The 20786-nt window shown below is 44.8% G+C and overlaps 1 protein-coding gene across 1 annotated transcript; it reads right to left on the minus strand.

Annotated features, from left to right (window-relative positions):
• Positions 1–3647: 3647 nt before the first annotated feature.
• Positions 3648–20315, minus strand: LOC129679108 (autism susceptibility gene 2 protein homolog; the record flags this gene model as incomplete). The annotated part of the gene is given in 7 exon segments (XM_055610032.1): positions 3648–3719; positions 5888–5917; positions 6931–7002; positions 11397–11492; positions 15741–15785; positions 17600–17820; positions 20062–20315. Coding segments are annotated over 7 exon segments (630 nt in total), but the record flags the coding sequence as incomplete, so codon positions are not given.
• Positions 20316–20786: the final 471 nt, after the last annotated feature.

Here is a 20786-nt window from a genome sequence, read left to right on the forward strand (position 1 = left end):
CACACACACACACACACACACACACACACACACACACACACACACACACACAGGAGTATCTTTTTAATTAGGTATCTTTTCCTTTCCAGTTTCCATCCTCCATTACTTGGAGTGTGGAGGTCAAGCTGTGAGCCACGCACAGGCTCTCTGTACGTGAAATCTTTACTATCTATAACTTCACTCCGCCTTCTCCTGTAGTTAACTTAGCTGCACCCCCTCAATGGCTATACCATCTTTTCCTCTATCCCAACCTAGCACCATCCTGATATCCTTCTGAACTACAGGGCATTAAATCTTCCTGTCTTCTTGAGTTTTGACCGCCAGCTTCCTGCCTTCCCAGAGTCACACTGTCCACTAGCTCCCAGCTGCTCTTTGCGCTGTTCTCTGGCTCATTCACTGCCCTGGGCCTACTTCTATTTGGTTCTTGCAATCTCCTGGGCTGCTCAGATGATCTCAGCCATCTTGACCCTACTCTTGTCCTGTCTAAAACTCTCTCCTGTTCAGGAGAACCTGCTCGCTGCTGTGTTATGGTGGGAGAATCTTGGTGTGAAAATCTCAGGTAAGGGAAGATGAGGCAACCCTCTCTCACCCATCAGCCCTTTCTGAAGGTGAAATCTAGCCATGCACCTCATGGAAACACACAGAACCTTTGCCATGTGACCCTGCATTTGACCCTGGAAGACAGAGGATATCTTTAGGTGTGGTTGTCAGGCTTTGTTCATCTTCATTTGGAAACTGTCTCCCCACAGTCTATCATAATCTGGAGCCCACCAGGCTAGGAGGGCAGGCCAGCAAGCCCCAGGCATCCATCTGTTTTCACTTCTTCCACTGTGGAACTATGAGTGTGAGCCTCCATGAGCAGCTTTTTTGATAGTTTCTGAGAGTTGAACTCCGGTTGGCAAGCTTGCAGGGCAAGCATTTTACTAACTGAGCCATCTCCCTAGCCCATTACCTTTTACTTAAATGTATATATTACACATACACATGGGGTAGCGGGGTGTGGCTCACTATTGAACACAGGAAGATCAGCATCTTAAGCCTGTGGAAGGAAACAGCCTGTAGGCCTCAGGTCTCCACAGATAATCCATGAGTGACTAAGAGAATGAGTAAATGTACATTCAGGAGTAAGAGACAGCGATGCAATTTCTGCTTCAGTCTGTGGGGAATGCCACAATAAACACCTCACTATCAAGGAACAGCCAATCCCCCAAACCAAGCTTCTAATTCTCTGTAAATCTATAAAAATCTTCCGAGCACCACCTTTAATTTAGTTGCCAAATTATTTAGTGCTAATATTGCATGGTAGACGGCATGGACTCATTAAGTGCGAATCAGGTCCAACAGGCAGAATGGGGCCTGGGGATTAGAAAGCATTCGCTGGGAGAGGGAGATGAACCGAGTCATCCATGAGCGAGAGGCCTGGCTAATTGAATTGGGATAATGAAAGTCAAGTCACCAGGGGCATGTTCATGGAACAGAAGTTGCTAAAAGAGCTGCCTCTCTGCCATCTTTCATCCCTTTAAACTCAGGATTTAAAAGGAAGATGGGCTTACCTGCTGCTTCACTCTTCCTGTCACCCAGAACCCAGAGTGAATTGAAGTCATCATGGAAGCCTAGTTAGCGCCTCAAGCTACACCCATTTCCTAGCTGAGCTGAACTGTGAGGGCTCTAATTGTGCCTTGCCTGGTAATAAGGTAAAAGTGAGCAAGATTCACTGATGGGATGTGAGGGAGAGCAGGTGCCTGGGAAACAAAGAGATGTCTTCCTTCCTCAAGTAGGAGGTGGACATCATTTTCTTCTCATTAGCTCTTATTTACTTGTGTTTGTGCGCGTTCTTGCCACTGTGTGTGTGAAAGTCAGAGGATAATTTTTAGGAGTCAGTTCTCGCATCATGCGGGCCTGGGAATTGAACTCAGGTACTCAGAGTTGGCAGCAAGTGCCCTTACCTGTTGAGTCATCTCACCCTCTTGTTTTTTTGTTTGTTTGTTTGTTTTTAACAATTATTGTTGTATGTACACCTACATATAAATATATAAATGAACCTGCTGAGTTCATGTTTTCAGGATTACTCACTTGGTATTGGAGTCAGGGAGTTGCAACCTAAACCAATTCTCCCTCTCTCAGCAATCACTAACTGCTTATAGCTCTTCATCTATGGGGAGGCCTTTGAGATTTTCCCCATCTCTGTAGGCATATCAGCTGGTGGAACTATTGTTTATGTTTACCCTCTTGTTCTAAATCATTGTAACCTTCACAGAGTGCTTCTCTTCCCTGGGGCTTAATAAGCCCTTTCTGTTTCTCCCCTCCCTCCTTCCCTTCCTTTCTCCTTTCCTTCCATCATCCCTCCTTCTCCTACTCCGTCTCTGCTTTTGAAGAACTACATCCATCAAAGCGTTGGAACCTGGAGGACAACCTGTAGAAGTTGGCTCTCTCCTTCTGTCAGGTGAATGCTGGGGATCAAACTCATGTCATCAGGCTTGGTAGCAAGTACCTTTACCCACCATCTCGCCAGATCCCCCTCTTTTATTGAAACAAGATCTTATCTATAGACAGGTACAGTAAATAACTGGCCAGAAAGTGGTCCTGGTGAGGATGTAGTATATTCTAGCCTCCAGAAGGACTGATGCTATGGCTAGAAGAGTAATTGTTCAATATTGTCAATTATTACGTATACAGCTAATGAGCACTCAGTACCTTCGACTTCTTGCGGGATAGATATGATCACTTCTCCAAATCCATAACATGAGAAAGTATCTTTTTAACGGTTTTAATTTTTTTTAGATTTCTGTGTATTTGTGTCTGAGTGTGTGCATATGGGTGTGCCGCTGTGGGGGTGCTGTTGGAAACTGCAAGAGTGCAATGGCCTCTCTGTAGTTGAAGGTACAGATGGTTGTAAGCTGCCTGATATGGGTACAGAGAACGGAGCTTGGGTCTTCCACGAGAGCAGTCAGTACTCTTAACTGATGAGCCATCTCTGTGGTCCCTCAACAAACAAACAAACAAACAAAAATGGCTGGGCTAGTATAGGCAGCCATCACCAAGCCTGATGACCCAAGTTTGATCCCTGAGACTTACACGGTAGAGAGAATGGACTCCTAAAAGTAATCTACACACACACACACACACACACACACACACACACACACACACACACACTAAATATATAAATAAAATATAAAAGCAAAACCGCCCAAAATCCCAAACCCTGAAATATTCCCTGTTGGCTCTTCTCAGGTTTAAATTTTATCTAGATTTCATTCTTGTGATATGGTAGTTCTATATAGATTTCCAGAAGCTTTATTTTATGAGTTAATCCATTTTTACATCCTTTCCATTCATAAGACCAACTCATTAAAAAGGAAAAGGACACTAGGGGTGGGGAAGGTGATACTTGTTTTAGTGCTTGTGTTTTCCGTTGGTGACAAAGATATTTCTGAGTACTGTTTGGAAGATGGACTGGCCCTTGACCCTTCTTGTCTGTGAGGATCAAGGTCATCCTCAGCTACAAACCGAGTCCTAGTCCTGCCTGGACTATCAGACTGTTTCAAAACAACCGGAACAGTAATCAAACAAACCCTTCCTGACTTGGTTCTCACACTCCTGAGCCCAGCCCCACCCAGCTCTGCACAGGGGAAGGTCACACTGACCTTGACTTTCTGTTGGTGGTGGTAAATCTGCCAGGCAATGTGCACGTGCATGGCGCACCACTTTCCTGGTTTCTGGAATAAAAAAGAATGTCACTGTCAGATAGGAAGACACACGTCAGAAAGCCCACCTTTCCTTTGCCCCAAGCTCCCTGCAGATCTGGCTATGGAGACTTCTTTCCTTAAAACAGGCGAGCTCTGTGTCAAGCAATTGCAGCTCTTCCAAGTGCAGTCACGAGGAAGGCAGAACTGGCATCCCCCGTCCCATGTGGGTCTGAGACAACAGCTCCTTTACAAAGCAGACCTCTGCCAAGGACAATATGGCAAAGACCTGAGTCTCTTTGTGCAGCCTGTCTTCTCTAATGCCAGCGGGCGGGCCTGGTGAGTAGCAAGCCCTACCTAACAAACGCTGTCAAGCTAACAGGCACATCAGCCATCCAGAAGAGCTAATTAGGGAATGTCTGTGGATCGAATCAAAACAAGAGAGGGGACTGGGCTTTCAAAGCGTTACACAGAAATTTGTCACATTTTTTATTACAGTCTGGTAACCTCAAATGTTTCACCGAGAGCCAATAACCCACGTGTGTGTGTGTGTGTGTGTGTGTGTGTGTGTGTGTGACACTTTATTCTCTTCTAGTTAAAAGAAGAGAAAAACAGAAAGAGGAGCTGAGAAGGAATGGATTCCTTCCTTCCTGAAGGGATCAAGTTTCTCTTTGGCCTTCTGAGGGGCAAGAGTCATTCTGTACAGTGTAACAGAGGGCAGGGCCAACTCTTTCTGCTTCCTTTCCACTTAGCTCTCCATGTGCTCCCTCAGGGCAAGTACCATAAGGGTGAGAAGGTCCTGCCTGACTGTTACAGCAAGACAGAAGCGCCTGGTAGCAAGAGGGGGCTGCTCCTGCCTGAGATCCAAGTCTACAACAGGTCTGCTCTCTCAGAATTGAATTATGGGTTGTTTGTGACACAAAGAACACACCCATTTCAGGCAAGTGAAGGAGGGGACCATGATGGCTAATACTCTACAGGGTTTGACAGGACATAGAATCATCTAAGAAACAAGATTCCAGGCACACGACTGGAGAGATTATCTAGATGAACTTAGCCTCTGGGCATGCTTAGCTGCCTCAGTTAACTGAGGGGGGAAAGCCCACTCTGAAATAAGAATGGCACTATTCAGGGGACTGGGGTCCTACACAGAAGGAAAGGGGGAAAGCAAGCTGAGTATCAGCATCCATCTTCCTCTGCCTCTTACCCACAGCCTCAGGTTCCTGCCACCTAGACCTCCCTGCTGTGGGGCCCTACAACTGTGAACTGTGAGTCAGAATACAGTCTTCCTGAAGTTGGTCAGGTATCGTGTTATAGCAAAGAGAAAAATACCCAAGAAGAGGGACTATGTGACAGTCAACAACAGGAACTGGATCATTCAGCCACTGTCTTCCATCTGTTTTCTGCCCCAGCTCTGTGCCATATAAGTCATTATGTATCTAGAGGTCACCTGCTGGCCAGATTCCGGCCCTGGGAAACATCCTGCCTATGTTTATAGCAGCCTTTCATCACTCCCTGGGAGGTAGCTTAAATGGGGCAGGTATACATACTTACATTGACCTCTCTGGGCAAAATAAACAGATCCAAGAGAAACTAACCACAGCCGGCCTATGGCTTGCCTTTCCCCTTGCCTGTTATCCCAGCATAGCAGGGAGGGAAGGGTGGCTGAGTCAGGTGGCTCACAAGTTCAAAGCCAGCCCGGATACAGAGGAAGAGCAAGATCTTGCTCATAACATTTTTTTTTAAAGATTGATTAATTTCTTTTAAATTAAATGTGTGTGGGGGTGGGGTGGGGGATGGTATATGTGTGTGCAGTGCCCACAGAGGCCAAAGGAGGGCGTTGGATGCCCTGAAGCTGGAGTCAGGGAAGGTTATTAGCCACCCAATACGGGCACCAGGAACCACACTTGGATCTCATACAAGAGCAGCAAGTGCTCTTAACTTGAGAGCTGTCTCTTTAGCCCCTTGTCAATTGTATTAATGAAAACCCAGTGGCTTAGCTTCCTCCAGCACTCAAAAGGAAAAAAAAAAAATATTGAGGCCACTTCCCATCCCCCTGCCTGCAAAACCAGCCAGCTGTTAGCTCTCTCACTGACATCCACGCTGGCATGTCTCCAGCGCAGTCCCTGCTACTGACTTGTGTTTTTAACCCACAGAGAGTCAGAGGTTGCAGAGACAGTTCTAGAAGAAGCTCTTCTTACCCTTAACATAGGTCTGAAAGGATCTGTCAACTGTGAAGAGAAAATGACAACTTGGTTACATGCCTGTCACTCAAACAATTGCCCTAATTAACAAATTTGTAGTGCTTCATTAGGAGGGGAAATTAAAATGTTAGAATTTTACTTTTAAATGAAGCCCTTTTAGAGAATAATTAACCCATTTTCACACCATCAAAAAGTACCAAGTGTCCCCTCCCCCAGCTCAGGAGCACAATGACAAGCCCTCCAACCCCATACAAGTTTCACCAGCAGAGATGTGCCCTAGGCCAGCATGACTTGCATGTAACATGAACCATGAGGGTCCCCATTTTGACTGGCTCTGCCACAGGCCACTGTGTGGGGCTCAGACCACAAAATGAAGGGTGACATGGAGGGGTCATCTGGGAATGTCTGTCTTGTCCAGACCCTGCAGACCCAGGCTGTCCTTACAACATCCTGGCTTCATTGAGTTTGTGCCACCTGAAGGGCTTAAGCTCTTGCAAAAAAGTCCACTTAAATAAAAACTGCTCTAAGGGTAGAGTTATAAACAACAGTCAACGGGCAAGAGCCTCTCCATTGTGTGGCTTTGCCTTTTGTTTTAGAGGCAAGGATAGCATCAATTATGAATAAATAACATAACTGGGGCATAATAGATATTTTATTTGGCTCTAGAGCATGTTCCATCTGTAAGAGCAGAGTAGTCCAGGAACTTCCTGACCACAAGCAAGAAGGGGTGTGTGTGTTGTTCATGTGCTTTTCCATTCTGGGGATTCTATGGCTATTTCTTTTATGCAAAGAGAGATGTAAGCAGCTATAGACAGACAGATGGAAGGTAGACATACTGGCAGCATTCAATTTCTGGGCTCAGAGTCTTGTTTCTTTTTTCTTTTTTTTTTTTTCCCCTTTGTTATCCTAGCCAAGTCATTACCCTGTGTCATTCATGCAATTGAGGAGACTGTGACTTCTATAAGGAACAGGCATTTTCTGACATAAAAGCTGCAAATGCCCCTGGTATTACCTGTGACTGAGCCTGACTTTGCACGTACCCTTGGGTCCTTTTGGAGCAGAGTGTGTGGGACTGTTCCAGGCCGAGCAGCCACATCGATAGGGTTGGATGTCTACAAATAGATTAGACCACAGTTTAGGATGCACATAAATCAATAAATAAATAAATCGATAAATCAAGCTTTATCTTTCTTACAGAACAGCAGAAATGAAGCATTATCTCCCTTATCTTGTTCTGAATTATGACCTTTTCTTTTCTTTCCATTAATCTGTATTTGTGTATGAAGATGCACATGCATGCATGTTGAAGCTAGAGACTGACATCTGTTATCTTCCTCAATTGCCTTCCACTCCACCCCCACACTTCTCTTTTTGAGACAGGGTCTCTCTGAACCTGGAAAAACTTGGCTGGTTAGCCTGAAGCATTGGGGATCCTTTTTTCTCAGTCTCCATAGAGCTGGGACTACAAAAGAACATCGCTGGACTAGGGGTGAGGATGCGGGAGAGAGCTGGGCTAGAGGACCCAACAGCAACCCACATAACAAAGGAGATCATTATATATAGATGTTAGGGGGAAGAGTGTCTGAGCTTACAGGCTTAGAGCCTGTATGTGAGTTTAGTGCATTAGTGAAGGTGCTTGAGAGGATCTATGCCTCTAATTTTGGGCTGGAGAAGTGGCTCAGCAGTTAAGAGCCCTTGCTGCTCTTGGAGGTGAGCTGGTTTGGTCCCCAGTACCCACATCAGCAGGCTCACAACTGCCTAGATCTCTAACTCCAGAGGGGTCTGACTGACATGCACATATATAGAGACACACAAGTTAAAAAAAAAAAAAAAAGGCAGTAATTTAGGACACTAATCCTATTGTCTCACCCTACCCAGAGGCGAGCTAGGAACTCAGCAGCTTAGAGGTGCTAGATAAGAAGTGAGATGCAGGTGATCCCTCTGTATGATCTAAGAAGCTACACAGGCGACTTTCTCCCTCAGACCTCTTCCCTGTTGACCCACACCACAAACTCCCACTGCTTTTCATTCATCATCCTCATTTGTTTTCCTGCTTTACCACCCCAACACTGAAAGAAATATTTAAGTGCACAACCATTATAACATCCACATAAGCTGCATCTTTCAGGAGGGCTGACAGTGTTGTAGAGATACTAAGCTACCTAAAATCTTAACTGGTAGGTAACAACAAGAAATTACACTCTGTGATTACTCATCAGCGATGGAGGAAATGGGACAAGAGAGCCTAATTTAGGGATGACAAAAGATTTACTACTAAAATCCGCTGCTGTTCTTCCAATTCCGAACACCATTCTTAAATATCAGTAATAGTATTAACTGCATTGCTAGACCTTTTTTGTCTTCTTGAATCAACAATAACAAAAAACCTGCCCCCCAAAACCAAAACAAAACAACGAAAAAGGGAATAGTTACTAATGTCTTGTGGGAAGATTTTTTTTTTTTTTAAATCGTAGGTTTCTTATTGTTGTTTGTTTCTGATTGTCTTCTTTTGAGATAAGGGCTCTTACTATGTAGCTCTGGCTAGCCTGAAGTTTGCTGTGTAGACCAAGCTACCCTTGAACTCAGATATCTGCCTGCCTCTGCCTCTCAAGTACTAGAAATGAAGTTATATGCTAACCATGCTGAGCTGTAGTAGCTATTCTCTTTTTTAAAAAAAATTAAAATGTATACATTATATATATTACAATGTATTTGCCAGTATGTATGTAGGACTCTGTCTGTCTGTCTGTTTGTGTGTGTGCACATGTGTGGAGATCAGAGGCCAATTTATAAGAAGTATTTCTCTCCTTCTGTCTTGTGGCTCACCAGGATCCAGCTCAGTTCCCCAGGCCTGGTAGCATGTAGCTTTACCTCCTAAACTGCTTCCAGTAGCTTTTGAAACTTACTTACTTGCATGTGTGTGTGAGTGTGTGTGTACAGATGTTATAAGTCTCACAGGTGGAGATCAGAGGACAACTTGTAAGAGCTGAGTCTCTCCTTCCAACACATAGGTTCTAGGGATCTAACTCAGGGTTGGTGGCAAGTGCCTTTCCCCACTGGGAGTCGGAGGGAAAAGCTCAAGTTTAGGCATGAAGCTTGCCTACAAGGAGAAATGGAGGAAGAAAAAAAGAGAGAGAGAATGGAAGAAAAGCAATCAGCTGCTGTACAACTAACAATTAAGCTGCAGTTGTTAACAGCCTGATTTGCATACATATGAAGAACTCTGCTAATGAACAGCAATCTACATATTCAATCAGGAAGATGGCCTGGAAAGGCTTATTTCAACACCAAGAGACACTTTCTTGCCCAGATGTAGTTTGTGGCGTGATTGGATAATTGCAAGTGAGGGAAATAGTCTAATTTATTAAATGACCTACCAGTCTGCTTGGGGACGCACTGGAGATTTATCTCAACCTAGTGGGGACAGACCAGGGTCTGAGGGATTACTGAAAAACAGGGAAAGGAGACTAGAAATCACCACTTGCTGTGGTCATTGCAAAAGCCCTGTGTATGTAGACCCTGTCATTTAAGCTACAGTTTCATGAACACGAGGGTGATTTCAAAGAGTAGCGTCTAACCCCTGATGCCTTTTAAATTTCTTTCCCTTCCCTGTTTCTGGTTTTTATGGCAACACACCTTAGAAAATCCATGTGTTCAAAACAGGAAACCCTGGTCCCAAACTGGTGCTTTAGCTTAAGAATGGGAATGGGAGGTAGGGAACGGGAGGCAGAAACCAAAGCACACATAGCATGATATCACAGCTGTATGTGGTTGGCCATGGGAGAAGCACACTTCACTTTAAAAATTAGTATTTAAGGAAAGTCAGGGGTTTAACTATTATTCTGTATTCTTCTGATGTTGTTGCGAGCGGACCTAGGGACTTGTGTATGGTTAGAAGAGTGCTCTGAGAGCGGTCCCAGCCCCTCACCTCTAGGGAGGTGCTCCACTGCTGGACCACACCTCTGCTCCACCACAGCAGCCTCTTTCAAAGGCAAAATTATTTTTGAATATTGGCCTTTATAGAAAACAGAGGCTGTGTTGACCTGCATATTATTCACTAGGTAAAAAAAAAATAATTCAATTCTTACTAAGAATAAAAGATGAATAGTTTCAAGGGCTAGGACGATGGCTTGGTGTTGAAAAGTAATGGTTACTCTTGCAGAGGACCTGGGTTTGGTTCCTAGCACCTACATGTTGGTTCTCAACCATTCATAACTCCAGTTCTGGGAGGTGCGACCCCCTCTCCTAAAGGTGCACCAACCAGGTACCCGGTACACATACATACATGTAGGCTAAATACTCATATATATAGAATAAAACAAACAAACAAACAAAAAAACAATCAAAAAGGTGATCTTTCAAAGTAGCGTATCAGAAACAAAGAACAGATCCTGACTTTGGGTGTGGGTGTAGGGTGGGAAGAGTGTTCAGCTAGGTCTAAGACAAGCAGAGAGAGAAAACACAAGCAAGGTAAGCTTTTGCCTTGCCATCAGCAGACAGACCTGTGTACAGACGCATGGTTGATACAGCGAAGGACAGAGAGTAAATAGAAAAAAAATCTTTCTCAGACAAAGAACAGGAAACAATTTTAGTCTGGGAACCTTCATCCCCCCTTTACCACTAAAATCAACCAACACCTCAACTCTGTATGTTTGTTCATAATGTACACCTCAAAGGTAACTTGGCATTTTTTACTAGACATTTAATCTTGAGCAGAATTCCCCCAAAGAAAAATCCCTTTCTTCAGTGGTGCAGCCTGCTCTGCTTCCACAGTGACCTCTCACTTATTTTCTTTGTAATATTAGTTAAACCAAGGAGAGGGTATGAACAGGAGTAGGAGGAGGGCAAGAGGTAAATATGTCAAAGTATATTATAGATATTGTATGTACGGGAAGGTCATAATGAAGCCCATTATTGCTTACAATTAATACACACTAATGAGAAATTTGAAAAAAAAAAAAAAAGAGAGAAACATTTGTAGTAGGAGGAAAAAATATATCAAATATGCCCATATTGTAAAAATTCTGCATATTCTTTCAGATTTTTGCTGTATTTTTATTTTATTTATGTGTCTGTGTGTTTGTATGCATATATGCCAGGTGCATGTGAGTGCTCACAGAGGCCAGAAGTGGGCACTGGATCCTCCGGAGCTGGAGTTACAGGAGGTTGGGAGCTGCCTGATGTGGGTGCTGGGAACTGAACTTGGGTCCTCCACAGGAGCAAAAAGCACTTACCCCACTCAGCCATTCCTCCAGCCCCTTTTCTGCATGTTTTGAAGAGTACAGAAAACTTAACTCATGAGACTTCATGGGTCCTAGTAATCTCAAGTTACATTTCTATTTGGGTTTAAGACTAAATAGACTAGAAAAAAAGGGTCTCATTCTACTCCCCATGGTCCCTTTGGGTGTGCGCACTCATCGCTGCAGACAAGCAGGTGTACAACCCCCTTGCACGCCTCGCCTGGCCCTCCACTAAGGCAGTGCCATGTCTTCACTCAGGTTCTTACCTTCGGCTGGAATGCTCCTTGGAGTGAACCGAAAGGGCCCGTGGGTGGGATCATGGGGGGTATGCCCGAGACTGCAGGAGGATAGGAGTGGAAGAGCTGTAGCCAAAGACGGGGAGGGATTAAAAAAAAAAAAAAAAAACGGTTTTAGTAGGGGGCACGTGATATGTCCCAATTCCCATAGAAAGACATCGACATTAGCAAGCCAGCCAATCTCAGTATGATGCCATTAGCCAAGCTATGATGAGATGAACACACAGATGCGCCATGAATGTTTAACGAAAAAAAGTTAAAAAGTAGTTCAGAATCAATCGGCCAACAAATGACATCCCCGATGAGAACATCATTAGAGAGAGAGAGAGCTTTGCTAATTATTAATCAAGAAATCACATAGAAGCCCTCCATGCATATCGAAAGCAGGAGGGGATGCTAAGCCCAACAAGACGCCCAGAAAATTACAAGTGAATTAGGAAACAAAAGGAAAACCAAGAAGAAGAAGAGAAGGTCTTGATGAGGGCCAAGATTTTATATTGTTGAAACTTGATGACTTTTAAATGAATTTAGATGTTTGGTGGTTTGAGGAAAGGGACTATTCACAATCCTTGCTTCATTAGGTTGTTCTAGAAAGGGCATTTCTAGAGGACAATTTAATCTCCTCATCTAAGATGATGATGGATATTTGTGCAGGGTTAAATGACTCAGTCTACATTTTAAATGGAACTGCCAATTTTCGTAGAAGGTCAAAAAAGACTCGTCTACTATTCTCTCCCACCACTGATCATTGGAAGCAATGGAGGAGGTAAGAGCGGAGTCTGGGATAGCATGTCTTAATTTGAAGCTCCTCCTGCCCCAGACTTCAGGTACTCAAGGCTCCCGTGTATTCACACACAAAGCAGGAAGCCCTCTGGCCACTTTCCACTGTAGGCTGCTCAGGGAACAGACTTGTTGGAGGCTGTGGGAAGGGGCCTGAGCCACCTATGTGATTCTGACCACTCAGGCACAAAGGTGGGTTTCTAATGAACCCTGAGTCTTCTGGACTCACCAGTTTACAAAGCACGAACAATAGCTGGGCAAACAAGCCAAGCAAACTAGACATTCAGTGCAACCAAAGGCAGCAGAAATATATCTCCGTCCTTAAAAAAATCTTATTTCTCTGACTCCATGATCAAGCTGACATATGGTATTTAAGCAACTCCCCAGCCTCACTGCTCTCTGGTAAGTTAAGAAATACAATAACAAGCTTCCCTTAATAACACTCTAGGCTAGCTGGGTTTGGTTATGACTTAAATTCACACCCTGCAATCCTATCGTCACAGAGCATGCAATGTTTTCTGTTGCTCTCTGCAAAGATACGAAGAAGTTTTCCAGACTAATTGATATTGAACTAAATCCACTTAAACAGTGATTGCCAGCCAAGTACCCTCATTTAAAACTACTTTTAAGTCTAAAATTGTGTTTCAGCTACTTGAGCGCACTGCATCTTAATTTGCCTTATAATGTCTTTAATCCCCAAAGCAGGGGAGACTACTTCATAGATTAGCCACTATCGCTAATATTATGAAATAACTCTCCCCCAGTACGCTGCAGAAAGTGGAGTAATTAAATACATGCGGTATTAAAATGCTCAAATTTCTATGACTCTGCCTCCAAGTGGTCCTTTCCTCTCTAATGGTTACAATTAAAGGAGAAAAATGGGAGGCCCATTCCCCTCTCCTTCCCTGTGCTGCAGACCTCTTAGAATGGAATATGGCTGACTCCTGCTCCTTGTCTAAAAGCCTGAGGCGAGGCTTCCGAGTCACCCAGCAGACCCCACACTCGGGCCTCCAGAGTGCCCCTCCCCCTTTACCCAGGGACTTTGTGTGCCTAGGAAGGCACTGGCACTCTGGCCTCATGAAGCCAGCCTGGGCCACCTGCTGAGCATGCAACACCTTTTTTTTCCTTTTCATTATTTCATCATTTCACTTTTTAGCATTATTTCATTTGTTTGTTTTTAAGATTTATTTGTGTTTGGGTGTGTGTATGTACTCGTCAAGAGATATCCTGTCTATCTTGTTTTTTCCAGAAATGTATTATTGTTCAGGATGTGATAAATTAGTTCTCTTTCTACCTTTATGTGGATCCTAGAGATTGAACTCAGGTCTCCAGGCTTGTGTGGCAAACATCTTTACTCACTGAGCCATCTCCTTAGCTTCTCTTTCACTGGGACGTGGGGCTGGCCAATTAGGGTAGGCTGGCGGGTTACTGAATGTCAGAAATCCTCCTGTCTCCACCTCCTCAGTGCTGGGATTAGGAGTGTGCACCATCATGGCAGGCTTTTTCACTTGGGGGCTGAACTTAGAACATCATGCTTGTAAAGGACTAAGCCATCTCTCCAACCTGACCTTTCATTTAAATCTATAAAGCACCAAATACCGTGTGTGAGGCACACTCAAAGAGGAAACCCACAGAGTTTACTGACTTCTCATTGTCATTGCTGAAATGCTTTTGTGCCCTAGTGCTCAGCAGTTCAGGGTGGATCCATGGCAACTGAGTAACCTAAATATTTTTTTCTCCCCATCCTACTACTTATATCATTTAGTTAGAGGTTTTTTTTTTGTTGTTGTTGTTTTTTGTTTTCTGTATTTTTGAGTGTACATGTACATGTGTGAGTGTAGTGCTTGAGGAGTCCAGAAGAGGGCATTGTATCCTCTGGAGCTTGCGCTAGAGACAATTATGAGCCATCCTATCTGAGTGCTGGGAATTGAACTCTGGTCCTTGGCAAGAACAGCATGGACTCTTAACCACCAACCTGTCTGAGGGTTATATCTAACCTCAAGTTCCCTATGTAGCTGAGGATGACCTTGGACTCCTGATTCCTCTTGTCTCTACCTCCAACTTCCGGGGATATAGGCATGCACTACCACGCCTGGTTACACTCAGGGTTGAGCATGAAACCCAGGGCTTCCTGCATATTAGGAGACTGGTCTATATTTCCAGCCCCCTCCAATCCCAAGGGTCCTTCCGTGGGTCAGTCCTGAAAGCCTCTAGAGAGTAGACGGTTCTAACTGGTTTCTAGTGCTGTCTGGTCTAAGCGTCTCAGCTATGGTCTTGCATAGTAAGCAGTGTGCACGTGTTTCTTTCAAGCTGGGATGGGTTCAGCCTTTTCTCAGGAGCAGTACAACAATCGTGTTAAGAGAGTGCTGTGTAATGAAGCAACAAGACCAGTGCATGAGATCAAAATGACTACAATAACTAATCTCCCTTATCTTTGCTTTCAAGATACAAATTAACCCTTACGCAAAGAAACTAGAGGAGTTTCAGATCGAAATGATGCAGTATTCATCCCATAATCAAAATATCACAGTAAATAGTCGTATCTCTGTATAGAGAGGTTCTTGTCCCTTATACAGCTCAACATACAGCTCTGGTCAGTACCAATTTATATCCTGGGAATGCATACTTAAAATTACATAAAGCAGAGCTGCTTCTCAAATAAACAAGAATGAGTCTAAAGAGAAAAATAGCTCTTTTTTTTTTTTTTCCATTTTAAGGCTTTTTGTTTGTTTTGTTTTTTTCTGAGAGCGAGTCTCAGGTAGGCCAAGGCTGGCTTTAAGTTCTGGATCCTCTTGCCTCCATTTCCCAAATGCTGTGACAACAGGTGTAGGCTCCCATGTCTAACTTAGCCCTTTTTAAATTCATTGACATTTTTATTGTCCAGTGGAAACAAGGTCTGGAAAGCAATCTGCCTATGTGGAAAGAGGTTTTGTACTTATTCTAGAAAAGAAGAAAAATCCACTCTTTGAAGAGGCATGAGTCAAAATAAAAGGGGCGGTTTATTTATAGGAAAGAATTTGAACTGAATTCCCGGAGTTCTGGGTTCCTAGCATTTCAAATAAAATCTGTGATTTCATACTCTCCTAAGACAATAACAATTCTACTGACAGCTCACCCACTCTTAGACAGCTGTGTGGTTTCAGAAAGTTCCACATTGGAGCAAGGCTAATGATTTACTGTTGTTTTGCTTTTGTAAAACAAGATCTCACATAGCCCAGGGTGTCTTTGAACTCACTACGTAGCAAGGATAACCTTAACTCCTGAGCCTCCTGCCTCCATTTCTCTAGTTCCCAGCTAACAGGCTGAACCACCACTGGCAGGCTTGCTGATGATCTTTTGATTCGGAAGATGATACTGCATCACCCACCCAAAGCAAAAATGGCACACAAGCAAGCACCCCACATGATAAAGGAGCGATGGGGAAGACTCTTGCACAGATGACAGGGAAGGCTGGCAGGCGCTTACTCATCGGTGGCAAGAGTACTGGATGGAAAAGGCGTTACAACAAATGGGGAGCACAGCAGTATGACTCACACTATGCCGGTAGAATGGGTCAACTTTGGTAGGGTATTTGTCAAACTGCAAAGGGATCAAAGCAAAAGCTAGTTACTTTTAGCTGCATGTTTTGTTCGCCCCTCCAGGGGAGATGACCCACTAGACAAGCTTCGTGCCAACCTCAAGGTGCACAAAAAGCAAGTCTGAGCACCCAACAAGAGGCATCCAGAATGTAAATGCAAAGTGATAAGCCCACCCAGTGTGCCCCACTCCTCAGGACCCCTTGATGCTATGTTTGGGGACTGGCACAAGGCAAAGATCCAAAGTGGAGAAAATAGGCAGTTATCCAGATAAACCAGAAAAATGGGCACCCTATCTGTGCTGGCTAGTTTTATGTCCACTTGACACGAGCTAGAGCCGTCTGAGAGGAGGGAGCCTTGACTGAGAAAACGCCTCTAGAAGATGGGCTGTCGGAAAGCCTTAGAGCATTTTCTTAATCAGTGACTGATGGGGGAGCACCTAGCCCATTGTGGGTAGTGCCATTCTGGGCCTGGTGGTCCTAGGTGTTATAAGAAAGCAGGCTGAGCAAGCCATGGGGAACAAGCCAGTAAGCAGCACCCTCCATGGCCTCTGCATCAGCTCCTGCCTCCAGGTTCCTGCCCTGGTTTCTTTCAGTGGACTGTATTCTGGATATGTAAGTCAAATAAACCCTCTCCTCCTTCTCCCCACTCCAAGTTGTTTTGGCCATGGTGTTTCATCACCCTAAGACAATATCTAACCAAGAACTAACTCCCTATGTTACTTTTCTCTTCTCTGTGGCATGAAAAGTACAAATACCACTGTCTCAGTGAAATATATTATACACCAAAATACTGAGTGTTTTGGGGATAGGTCTTAGAGCTTGTCTCTGAACAGAAAAAGAAAATATCAAAAATAAATAAATAAATAAAAAAGGAAGAAAGAAAGGAAGGAAAAATGTGTATGTGTGTGTGCCTGTGTGTGGGTATGTGCACAAGTATTCAGGGACTTAAGGAGGCCAGAAGAGGGAGCTGGATCCCCTGAAACTAGAGTTATAGGTGGTTGTAGCTGTACAACATGAAGGCTGGGAAATGAATTCTTCTGGAAGAGCACCAATGCTCTTAACTACTCAGCCATTATTTCTCCAGCCTCAAGTATTTCCTTAAATATTGAAGATTACTCATTGCGATGTGCAGGCCTCTCTCTTTAACATATACACTATAGCACCATTCATTAGTATCCCTTGTCTAAAATACCCTAATTCTCCACACATGTGCCAGTCCCCAGACAGGACAAAGCAAGGCTCAGTCAAGCTAAGCTGTATCTTGGTGGGGCCCATCTGTCCCTGCTGCCTGCTTGCTATCAGGCATAACGTAAGATTAGGGCCCTGTGTCATAGAATAACAAGAAGTATGGTAGTTCTAGAAAAGCAGGATTAGGGGAAATTACAACCAGGGAAGAGGCAGTACCCAGAGCGGGCATCCTCCCAATCGGGCCCTTGTTTCTCTTCTCTTCACTCCCAATCTTTTCTAAGTATTTCTATATTGTTATTAAACATTTTAACATCTGGAGACAACCACCCAGCATGCACGAGCAAACACAGCAACCCTTTAAGAAGGTAGCAAGGCTTCATTTGAGCGTTCTGAAGGCACCGGGATGAAATCTATCCACAGTGCTAGTTTTAGCCATCTAGAAAAATGTCCCAACTCCAGTGCTCTAGAACCAGAATTCGTTAGCAAAGATGGATAAGACCCAAGGGATGCCCCCAACCCTACCGAGTTACCGCCTTACCCCCCCACCAGTGCTTCCCAATGCCCACACCAACCCCCGAGCCAAGCTGCATGCTCTACTTATCCTCACATTTCTGCCTGGGGTACGCACCATGGGAGGTGCTGGCGTCGGCATGATGGCGGTGGGTGGGATGGCGTGGGGGAACGGCGTGAAGGTGTGCTGGTGTGTGTGCTGGTGCGTGTGCTGGTGCTGGTGCTGGTGTTGATGGAACTCGGTCCGCAGGTAGGGTGGCGGGCCCAGGGAGGCCCCTCGATCAGCGCTCTGAGAGGCCAGGAAGCGGGTGTTCAGTTCCTGCCTCAAGATGTCTTGTTCTAGAAAAGAAGGAGAGGGAGGTAATGGTGGCGACATCTTTTCTTTCAGAACAGGACACCCTGGGTACAGGCATGTCTGGTGTGCAGACAACATGCCAATGCAGCACAGGAGGCCTATGAATGTGGATGGACACGGAATCACGAAAATGACTGTGAACTCCCTACGCAGCAGAAAACAATCTAGAATTCCTGATCCTCCTGCCTCTGTCCCCTGAGTTCTGGGACAGGCATATATCACCAGATATAATTTTCTGTAGTGGTAAGGATGGAACCCAGGGCCTTGTGCATGCTGGGAAAGCACTCTCCCAACTGAGCTAATAACAATAGCCTCCAAAATGAGACTGTGTGTGTGTGTGTGTGTGTGTGTGTGTGTAAAACTTGACTGTGTGATTCTCTAGTGTGAACTCTGTAGATGGCAACGTGATGTCATAATGTTAAAAAGCTGGGCAACACTGACAAGGACACTGGGCAATGCCATGTGATGAATGGAGGATGCAGAGATAAAGACACAGTACTTGGGCACACAGGGGTGGAGCCAGGCTCTGGATAAAAGGGGACAACAGGTAGAATAGACCATAGCAAGGCTGGCTCTCAGCTCATGTCAACTTCAATACCTAGTCTCTCAGTCCCAAGTCTAAAAGCAAGTTCAGCCACTCCCAGCCTGTCTAGGGAGGTCTGGACCAATGAAAGACTATATCAAAAACAACAACAATAACAACAGCAACAACAAATACAAACATTCACATAAAGCCCCGCTAAAAACAACAAAAACAAGGTGAGTGACTGTGTCCTGAATAATAACACCCACCATTGACATTCTTACCTCTGCTCTCATGTAAACACACGTGTACACACACACACACACACACACACACACACACACACACGCATACATTTAAGTACTATGGTACAGTGAGACACACCAGTCAGTCATTATATTCCTGTTAATACCACCAGGTCCACGTGCCTTCTTCAAGGATTGATATAGCTCTATGAAGTGTAACATGGCTAGACTAGATCAACATCAGGGCACAGTTAATACAGCCAGGAGAAAAAAACACTAAAATCCAACAGTAGGTAATTCATCTGTGTGCATGCTGTGTACACACACACACACACACACACACTCACTCACACTCACACGCATGCACGCACGCTCACATTTGCATGTGTGTGGAGGCCAAATGTCAACCTCAGGTGTCATTCGTTGGTCAGGGTCCATGTTTTTCTTAAACAGATGTTTATTTCTAATAGTTAATTTAATTAACTAATTTGTGGTGGCATCACCACATGTTGGGGGGGGTCACAGGGAAAATTTTGGGGAGCTTGTTCTCTTCTTTCACCATCTGGGCCCTAGGATTGGAAGTCAGGTGGTCAGCCATTGTGGCAAGTGCCATTACCTACTGAGCCATCTCACTGACATCACCTTGTTTTTTATGACAGTCTGGCTGGCCTGTACCTCACCAAGGTGACTAGACTGACTCCCAGTGAGCCCCAGATTCCTCCCGTCTCATCTCCCCAGTACTGGGATCACAAATGTGTACCACCATCCCTGACTTTTGTAAGTGGGATTTAGGAGATGAACTGAGGACCTCAGGCTTGCAAGGCAAGTCCTACTTTGAGCCTTCTCCCTCACCTCAGCATGTCTGTCTTTAAAATTCTAGGGTATACTGTCACCTCAACAGAAGATAGAGAGGGCCCTAGTCGACTGGAGAGATGGCTAAGAGTACATATTATTACTTTTTTAGAGGACCTGAGTTTGGTCCTAAGCACCACCATCACTTGTAGCTATAGCTCCAGGGGATCTGATGCCCCCCTCTGGCCTGTTTGGTTCCCTGCACATACACACACATACACAGAAACACACACACACACCACACCACACAACCTGAGATCCTAGAGTGAAACAGACACTAGCCTGGAATTGCTCTCACAGCTTAAACAGGTGTCACAGAGCAGGTGCCATCTAAGTTCACTCAGCAGTGATGTCATAAAAAAGTGTGGGTTAGGCACTCCATTTTCTTGCTCAGCATCAAATTATCCAGGGCCTTGCTGGGCAATTTGGAGGCATCTGTATTCACTTTTGTAAATTTTGTACATTTGTGTGCTGAACCTCGGCCATGAACGACTAAAAGAACACATCCAAGATGGTGAAAATTGTTACATAATGTGTAACATTATGGTGGTGGTGAGGTGAGGGGCACTACGTATAGGTGTGCCAATGAGACTGCCTCGACTTACCTGAGTAGGTACTCCCTGCTGGGTGCCCTGGCACCTGCAGACTTCCAGATGTCAGCGGTGGGGGAGGAGGCAGAGCCGTGGGAGGGGCAAACATATTGGGGTGGTGTGAGTGTGCAGGAGGTTGGAGGGTGGGCGTAAAGCTGTGGAGGGGGCTGTGATTGGGCAGGGAGAGTGGGAAGGGAGAGGCAGAGGGGTGGTGGGAGATGTGAGGGGGGGCGGGCTGGGTTTTAGCTGGGGTGCTGCTTCTGCTGCTGCTGCCAAAATAAAAAGAGAAAAGAAAAAAGGTCAGTGATTCCTTTTCTATTGTTGTTGCTGCTCAATTATTTTTTTTTTTTTTATTACAGTGGAAGACTTTTTTGTGTGTGTGTGAGACAGGGTTTCACACAACTCAGCTGGCCTCCATCTCACTACATGACAGAGGGTGACCTTGAACTCAGGACCCTCAGGTACCCATTTCCTCAGTGCTGGACATTACAGCAGTGTACTGTCGTGTCCAGTTTATACGGTGCTGGGGATGGACCCTAAGATCTCATGCCCACTAGACAAGCATTCTATCAAATGAGCTGTATCCCCAGCTTTATTTTTTAGGAAGGAAGTAAATCCTGGGCTAGTAAACCCTGATGGCTCAGGGCTCTTGCTGGCAAGTCTGATGGCCAGAGTTCAATCTCTGAGACCTGCATGATGGAAGGAGAGAACTGAATCCTACAAGTTGACCTCTGATCTCC

The sequence above is a fragment of the Psammomys obesus genome, unplaced genomic scaffold, assembly GCF_907164565.1.
Source record: "Psammomys obesus unplaced genomic scaffold, mPsaObe1.curated_primary_1811, whole genome shotgun sequence".
Lineage (NCBI taxonomy): Eukaryota > Metazoa > Chordata > Mammalia > Rodentia > Muridae > Psammomys > Psammomys obesus.